Genomic DNA, 9,097 nt, shown 5'->3' with positions numbered 1-9,097 from the left:
CAGGCATGTGCCACCATGCCCAGCTAATTTTGTATTTTTTTTTTTTTAGTAGAGACAGGGTTTCTCCATGTTGGTCAGGCTGGTCTCAAACTCCCGACCTCAGGTGATCCGCCCGCCTCGGCCTCCCAAAGTGCTGAGATTGCAAGCGTGAGCCACTGCGCCAAGCGATAGTTCCCTTTTTTAGTGCTAAGTCATATGCCGTTGTCCATTCATCTACTGAAAAACATCTTGGTTGCTCCCAAATTTTGGCAATTAAGAGTAAAACTGCTATAAACACATGTATGCAGGTTTTTATGTGAACATAAGTTTTTAACTCATTTGGGTAAATACCAAGGAATGCAATAGTTAAATCATATGAATTACATCACTGGTTTCTTTGTGTGTGTATTAGTAATTTAGGTGCATTATAAGCAGTATTTAATTATCTATGGGTCTTCACGAAATTTTTTTTTTTTTTTTGAGACCCAGTCTTGTTCTGTCACCCAGGCTGGAGTACTGCAACCTCCGCTTTCTGTGTTCAAGCAATTCTCCTGCCTCAGCCCCCTGAGTAGCTGGGATTAACAGGCATGCATCACTACACCCAGCTATTTTTTGTATTTTTAGTAGAGATGGGATTTTACCATGTTGGCCAGGCTGGTCTCGAACTCCTGACCTCAAGTGATCTACCTGCCTCGGCCTCCCAAAGTGCTGGGATTACAGGCGTGAGCCACTGTGCCCAGCCAATAATTTTTATCCATTCAGATTTTTTTTTTTGTTTTTAGTAGAGATGGGGTCTTACTATGTTGCTCAAGCTGGTCTCAAAGTCCTGGTCTCAAACAGTCCTCCCGCCTTGGCCTCCCCAAGTGCTGGGATTACAGATGCGAACCACCACGCCGAGCTACCAAACAAATGCTTTAAGATGCATAAAAGATTGCAAAATCATGTGACGGTACATCACAAGTACAAATATGTCAGAAAAGTCTGAATACCTGCTTCAACCACAACACTGTTCAGTCACATGTCTTTCTGCGAGACTATTATCTAAAGAATCTATTCATGCACCTATTATCTTTTTTCTTTTAAAAAAATTTTTCTCCAGTTCCACTTGCCAACATCCACCTATTATCTAAAAATAAAATATTTATTAAAGCCTTTCTTTTTGTAATTTTTTAACTATTTTTGTAGATGACTATAATCAACCATGAAGCAAGCGTTTTTGTCCTTGTCTCCTGATTACGTCACTGGATTTTTGAGACTTTTGTTACAATAAGGAATTCCGTGAATTTCTCTTACAGTGAATTCTATGAACCCAATGCCCTCATGATGGAAGAAGAAGGAGCCATAATTGCTGGTCTGTTGGTGGGTCTGAATGTCATTGATGCCAATTTCTGTATGAAAGGAGAAGACTTGGACTCTCAGGTATGGGAAAGAGACTCATTACCATGCGTGTCACTCTGAGTTCTGGTATCTCAGAAATGGATTTGATTAGGTTATAGCAATCAAATTAGGCCATACTGTATGTGTCATGAACAGGATTTCCTTCCATTTTGATGGGAATATAAAAAAATAGGTTGTTTTTCCTTCCAGTTTGGCGCATTTATACGTTACGAATGTTTTTCAGATTCTTGTCTTGGTTGTACTTTCTGTTAAACGTATATATATACACACACCTACATATTTACATACACATACATACACACACAAACACGGGCAAACCCAAGATATTGCAGGTTTGGTTTCAGATCACAACGATAAAGCAAATATCATAATAAAGCAAGTCACATGCATTTTTTGGTTTCCCAGTACATGTAAAAGTTTGTTTATACTAGGCCAGGTGCGATGGTTCACACCTGTAATCCCTGCACTTTGGGGCGGGAGTATCGCTTGAACCCAGGAGTTTGACACCAGCCTGGGCAACATAGTGAGACCCCATCTCTACCAAAAAAAAAAAATTAGCTGGTTCTGGTGGCTACTTGGGAGGCTGAGGAAGGAGGATCACTTGAGCTTGGGAGGTCGAGGCTATAGTTAGCCATGATTGTGCCACCACACTCCAGCCTGGGTGACAGTGAGACCCTGTCTCAAAATAAAACTCTAAAAAAATTTTTTAAATAAAAAGTTTGTTTACACTATTATTAAGTATGTAATAGTGTATGTGTAAAAAATAGTGTACATACCTTAACTTAAAAATACTTTATTGCTTAAAAAATGCTAACAATCACCTGAGCCTTCAGTGAGTTGTAATCTTTTTGCTGGGAGAGGGTCTTACCTCAGTGTTGATGGCTGCTGACTGAGCTTGGTGGTTGCTGAAAGTTGAGGTGGCTGTGGCAATTTATTAAAATAAGACAACAGTGAAGTTTGCCACATTAATTGGCTTCCTTTACAAAAGATTTCTCTGTAGCATACCATGCTGTTTGACAGCATTTTACCCACAGTAGAATTTCTTTCAAAATTGGAATCAGTCCTCTCAAATCTTGCTGCTGCTTTATCAACTAAGTTTATGTAATACTCTAGTAAACCCTGCTGTAAACAGATGTGCTGTCTTTGCTGTACCCGTTGTTTTTTTGGTTTTTGTTTTTTGTTTTTTTGAGACAGAGTCTTGATGTGTCGCCTAGGCTGGAATGCAGTGGCACCATCTCAGCTCACTGCAACCTCCACCTTCTGGGCTCAAGCAATCCTCATGCCTCATTCTCCTGAGTAACTGGGACTACAGGCATGTACCACCACACCCGGCTAATTTTTATATTTATAGTAGAGACGGGGTTTTGCCATGTTGCCCAGGCTGATCTCAAACTGGTGGCCTCAAGTGATCTCCCTGCCTTGGCTTCCAAAAGTGCTGGGATTACTGGCTGAGCCACCATGCCCAGCCTGCTATTCCACTTATAGAGCATAGGCAGAGTAGATTTAGCATCATTCTTAAGGGACCTAGGATTTTCAGAATGGTGAATGAGCACTGGCTTCAACTTAAAGTCACCAGCTGCATTAGCCTCTAACAAGAGAGTCAGTCTGTCCTTTGTAGCTTTGAAGCCAGGCATTGACTTCTCATCTATAGCTATGAAAGTCCTAGGTGGCATTGTCTAATAGAAGGCTGTTTTGACTACAACTAAAATCTGTTGTTAAGTGTATCCACCTTCATCAATTATCTTAATTAGATATTCTGGATAACTTGCTACAGCTTCTATTATTTACATCAACGCTTGCTGCTTCAACTTGTACCTTTATGTTATGGAGACAGTTTCTTTCCTTAAACTTCGTAAACCAGTCGCTGCTAACTTCAGGCTTTTCCTCTGCAGCTTTTTTACTTCTCAATCTCCATAGAATTGAAGAGCATTAGGGCCTTGCTCTGAATTAGGTGTTGGCTTAAGAGAATATTGTGGCTGGTTTGATCTTCTATACAGACCACTCAAACTTCATTCCTTTCAGCAATCAGGCTATTTTGCTTTCTTGTCATTCATTTGTTCATTGGAGTAGCACTTAATTCCCTTCAAGAACTTTTCCTTTGCTTTCACAACCTGACTGTTTGGCCCAGAAAGCCTACCTTTTGACCTGTCTTGGCTTCCGACATGCCTTCTTCACGGAGCTTTATTTTTTCTGGCTTTTGATTTAAAGTAAGAAATGTGCAACTCTTCCTTTCACTTGAACACTTAGTGGCCATTGCAGGGTTATTAACTGGCCTAATTTCAGTATTGTTGTGTCTTAGGGAATAGGGAGGCCAAGGAGAAGGGAGAGAGATGGGGGAACGGCCAGTAAGTAAAGCAGTCAGAACACACACATTTATGGATTGCTTGCCATCTTATATGGGTGTAGTTCATGGAGCCCCAAAATAATGTTGATAGTAGCATCAAAGATCACTGATTACAGATTATCACAACAGATATAATAATAATGAAAAAGTTTGAAGTACTGTGGGAATTACCAAAATGTGAAACCCAGACATGAAGCAAGCACATGCTGTTGGAAAAATGGCACTAATAGACTTGCTAGACGCAGGGTTGCCACAAACCTTCAATTTGTAAAAAGTGCAATATCTGTGAAGCAAAGAGCAATAAAATGAGGGGTGTGTGTGTGTATACCAAAATATATACAGTTGACTCTTGAACACCAGAGTAAAGCACCACATGGTAGAAACATCCCACATAAGCCATGGTGCCCGGCCTATTGTATATTTCATATGCTGTATTCTTACAATAAAGTAAGCTAGAGAAAAGAAAATGTTATAAGAAAATTATAAAGATGAGAAAATATATTTACTATTCATTTAAATGAATGAATTATCATAAAGGAACCAGATCATCATAAAGGTCCTTCACACTAACCAGGTTGACGAGGAGGAAGAGGAGGGGGTTGGTCTTGCTGTCTCAGGAGTGGCAGAGATGGAGGAAAACCTTTATTTTTTTCTGCCTGGATGACAGAGTGATACTTTGTCTCAAAAATAATATAATATAAATATAAATACATATTTTATATTGTGTATATATAGTATATAAGTGGACTTGCACAGTTCAAAGTCTGTTGTTCAGGGATCAACTGGACAGTTGTCCTTCAGTTTCCAAAGGAGATTGTTTCCAGGACCTCTGTGAATACCAACACTCACAATGCTCAAGCCCCTTAAAGTCAGCCCTCTGTGTCCCTGGGTTTTAGGACTTGCTGATAAGGAGAGCCAACTGTACTAAAGGCCATTAAAGCATGGTAGTTAAGAGTAAAGGCTCTGAAGCTAACTGTCTAGTTTTGGATTCTGGCTTCCTCATTTTCTAGCTGAATATATTTTATAATTACTTTGTTTCTTGTTGTTTCAGATTTCTTGATGTAATGCAGTTAGAACAGGGCCTAGTATACATTAATTGCCCAATAAATAATGTTTTCACTTTAATTACTTCTCACCCTTTCTGTATGAAATTCTATCACAAACTTCTGTTATGTTTTATTCTGGTAAAATAGAAAGGGAAGTACGATTTTCTTGGTGTGGACTTTTTTTTTTTTTTAAGATGGAGTTTCGCTCTTGTTGCCCAGGCTGGAGTGCAATGGCGAGATCTCGGCTCACCACAACCTCCACCTCCCGGGTTCAAGCGATTCTCCTGCCTCAGCCTCCCGAGTAGCTGGGATTACAGGCTTGTGCCACCATGCCCAGCTAATTTTTGTATTTTTAGTAGAGATAGGGTTTCTCCATATTGGTCAGTCTGGTCTCGAACTCCTGACCTCAGGTGATTCACCCGCCTCAGCCTCCCAAAGTGCTGAGATTACTGGCGTGAGCCACTGTGCCTGGCCTTTGGCGTGGATTTTTAAAAAGAAAGAAGCTAAATCATAAAATGGCAATCTTGAAAAATGAAGATGTATACATCAATGAAAGTTTGGAGGAATAGACACCAAAATGTTAGCAATGGTCATCTATGGTGGTTGGGATTTAATATTACTTCCCCTTTTGTTTAGCTGTATTTTCTGAAACTTCTACAGGGGAAATGTGCTAATTTTTAAAAAGTTATTTCTAAAAATGAACAGGGATTCAGTAGCGGAATACCCGAAATAAGCAAAAGAGAAAGAAACTGTAGACCTTATTTATATTAAGTATTCCATTGACTGTCTTAGTTGTGATCTGGTCTTCTAGTCTTATTGACATAATCTTGATTCTTTACTTCCCACCCTTATTAATTCTTGATTAAACTGAAAGTAAAACAGTAAATTTTTAATCATACATTCCTAATAAGTGTCAGGACTGTATTACTGTTTTGAGTGCCTAGAAGGAGATATTGTGTTATGTCTTGTAAAGAATATCTAATTTTATATTAAAACCTGAAAATTCTCTCTGTAGGTTGGAGTTATAGATTTTTCAATGTATCTCAAGGACGGGAACAGCAGTAAAGGTACTGAAGGGTACGTACCAATAAAATTAGGTTTCTTTTCTCCTGATGTAGTATTTTTTTTCCTTTGGTAGTATTTAAAGTTTACAACAATACTGTTTTAACAGACTTGCTGAAAGAATTTCTGATCATATAGCTTTAATAAAGTCTTGCCAGAAATATCTATTATGCCTACCACTAAACCCTAAAAGGGTTTTTTTGTTTGTTTGTTTGTTTGTTTAATGATTTTCCTGCTATGTGGTTCAGGGGCAAAGAAAATAAAAATTTTCTAAAGGATTCCAATTCTCTATGTCTTATAGTAGGGTTTAAAAATATGGTCATTTTGACCAGAGGAGTTGCATTCTCAGTTTGCTTAAAATTGGCAATATGAAATATGCACCGTGAGGTTATGTAAAATGTTGACATTAGGGGAAACTGAGTGAAGGTACGTGGGAACTCTGTACTGCCTTTATACCTCTTCTTGTAAATCTAAAACTATGTTAAACAGTTTTAAAATATTCATTAGGGTACCTAGTAATTAGAGATCAGAAGCACATCTATTCTCTTTATAAGTGTAGCCATTGAAAGCATAATTAGTCTGATGTTTTTGATTTTTGACACAGAGCTAAGATTGTCTCACTGTTCTTTTGGTAGTTGTATAAGTTTGGGGCCTTAATTTTATCTGTCAGCTGAAAAATCTGGCTGTTTATCTTTTGTCACTATAGATTAGTTGGTTGTAGTTGCCAACCTCCTTTATCCAGTTTTTTTTTCATGTAATAATAAACATTTGGGCCGGGTATGGTGGCTCATGCCTGTAATCCCAGCACTTTCGGAGGCCAGGGCAGCCAGATCACCTGAGATCAGAAGTTTGAGACCAGCCCGGGAAACATGGTGAAACCCCATCTCTACAATAATATAAAAAAGAAAATGAGCGAGGCATGATGGCAGGTGCCTGTAATCCCAGCTATTTGGGAGGCTGAGGTGGGAGAATCACTTGAACTCAGAAGGCGGAGGTTGCAGTGAGCCGAGATCACACCATTGCACTCCAGCCTGGGTGACAGAACGGGACTCTGTCTTAAAAAAACCAAAACAAAACAAAAAATCCATATATATAATGTATATGAAATATTAAATATATATAAAATATTAAATATACATAATATATATAATATTAAAGATATATAACATAATAAACATTTGATCTTTATGAAAGCCTTTTTAACCATTCACTTTAAATGTTAAATAGCACTTACAGACAAATATTTAGCCCTTGAGAACAGCTATATTACATCAGAGTGAGCTTAATTCAAGTCCTATGACGATTGGAAATTGTTACTATTAAGTACTACTACTGAAGCTGAAAAACCTATTAACAAGAAAATTTTTATCCTTTAAATGCGTCTAATAGATTGCAACATCATACCTGTGACCTAAATTATTAATACTAAGGTTTGTAAGCTACAACAAGAGCTTTATTAGTGTGGGGTTTTGTCATTTTTAAACTCCTGACTCTTGTTAATATGTCAATAGGGTTTTACATCAAATCTGTCTTATGGTTCAGTGTATCTGTGCCACAATTTTTTTCTCATGTTTTATGAAAAGATGGGGTGAGGTGGGGTTGGGATCTTGGTATTTCTTATGTTATTTAGTTTATTTCTGTTTTCTTCCCCTTCCCCCAGAGACGGTCAGATTACTGCCATTCTGGACCAGAAGAACTATGTAGAAGAACTGAACAGACATTTAAAGTAAATCATGAATAAATGTATTACTTTACTGGGGAATTGTTGAAGGAGAAGGGAAGAGTAAGATGATGAGCAGTGAGGATAAATTCAGACAACGTTCAACAAATATTTGTAGAATTCGTGCTTGCCAGGCACTGAGTTAGGCACTAGATAAATAAATGGCATTTAACAGTTTTGGTGACCTTTAGTGAAAGGCAGTATATAATGTTATATATAATATAAAATAACAGTATATAATATGTACATAATTATAACTCTAGTGATTAAATACATAAATACATTCAGTTAAGAATTTTTAAATATGTGACATACAGTTGAAATGGGTGGCTTTTTCAGTTGAGTAGATGTAGCTGCATATTTCAGGGCTGATCTTGTGGAAACCACTCGTTACATTAGTACCTTTAAATTAATCATATCATCCAGGTGTGGTGGCTCAAAACCTGTAGTCCCAACACTTTGGGAGGCCAAGGCGGGAGGATTGCTTGAGCTCAGAAGTTCAAGACGAGCTAGGGTAACATAACAAGACCTTGTCTCTATTAAAAAATTCAATAAAACTAGCTGGGTGTGCGCTTGTAATCCCAGCTACTTGTGGGGCTGAGGTGGGGGGATCACTTGAGCCTGGGAAGTTGAGGCTGCAGTGAACCCTGGTCTTGCCATTACACCCCAGCTTGGGTTACAGAGCCAGACCCTGCCTGAAAAAAAAAAAGAAAAGATACATACTTTGCTTCCCTGCATTTCTCATTTGTACATTGAATTAATAGCATTAATTTAATATATAAATTAAATTTCTTTGCCATTATTGCAGTTACTTCACCAAGTAGTCACAAAGTACAGTAGTTCCCGCTTATGTGGAGGGGATACATTCTAAGACCGCCAAAGGATATCTGAAACCACAGATAGTACCAAACCCTGTATATACTATGTTTTTTCCTATACATATATACCTATGTTTAAGTTTAATTTATAAATTAGGCAAGGTAGGAGATTAGCAACAATAATAAAATAAAACAATTTTAACAATAGACTATAATAAAAGTAATATGAATGTAGTGTCTGCCTCAAAATCAACACATCCTTTTATTTCCTTTTCATTGAACTTCTTCCTAGTTTTCTCAGGTTTTTTTCCCCCTTCAGTTTTCTGTATTTATATTTATTATTGTCTTTAAATGACTATGGCTATTCTATGTCTGAGCACAGTGAATAAAACATTAAAGTTTAATTAAAAATTAAAGAGGCCGGGCGTGGTGGCTCACGCCTGTAATTCCAGCACTTTGGGAGGCCCAGGCGGGTGGATCACGAGGTCAGGAGATCGAGACCATCCTTGCTAACACGATGAAACCCCGTCTCTACTGAAAATAACAAAAAGGTTAGCCGGGCGCGGTGGCGGGCGCCTGTAGTCCCAGCTATTCAGGAGGCTGAGGCAGGAGAGTGGCGTGAACCCTGGAGGCGGAGCTTGCAGTGAGCTGAGATCCGGCCACTGCACTCCAGCCTGGGCCACAGAGCGAGACTCCGTCTCAAAACAAAACAAAACAAAAATTAAAGAAA

The 9,097-nt window shown here is 38.4% G+C and overlaps 1 protein-coding gene across 4 annotated transcripts in view; it reads left to right on the top strand.

Annotated features, from left to right (window-relative positions):
- RUFY3 (RUN and FYVE domain containing 3) overlaps nucleotides 1–9,097 on the top strand; it is an 85,931-nt gene that overhangs the window by 45,554 nt on the left and 31,280 nt on the right. For all 4 annotated transcript variants that reach the window (XM_011998150.1, XM_011998149.1, XM_011998152.1 and 1 more), the window contains 3 exons: nucleotides 1,275–1,398; nucleotides 5,783–5,844; nucleotides 7,490–7,555. In XM_011998150.1, coding sequence (XP_011853540.1) covers nucleotides 1,275–1,398; nucleotides 5,783–5,844; nucleotides 7,490–7,555 — 252 coding nt within the window. The remainder of the gene's footprint in view (nucleotides 1–1,274; nucleotides 1,399–5,782; nucleotides 5,845–7,489; nucleotides 7,556–9,097) is intronic.

This window comes from Mandrillus leucophaeus, unplaced genomic scaffold (assembly GCF_000951045.1).
Source record: "Mandrillus leucophaeus isolate KB7577 unplaced genomic scaffold, Mleu.le_1.0 Scaffold559, whole genome shotgun sequence".
In the NCBI taxonomy this organism is placed as follows: Eukaryota; Metazoa; Chordata; class Mammalia; order Primates; family Cercopithecidae; genus Mandrillus; species Mandrillus leucophaeus.
This window is presented reverse-complemented; position numbering and strand designations above follow the sequence as displayed.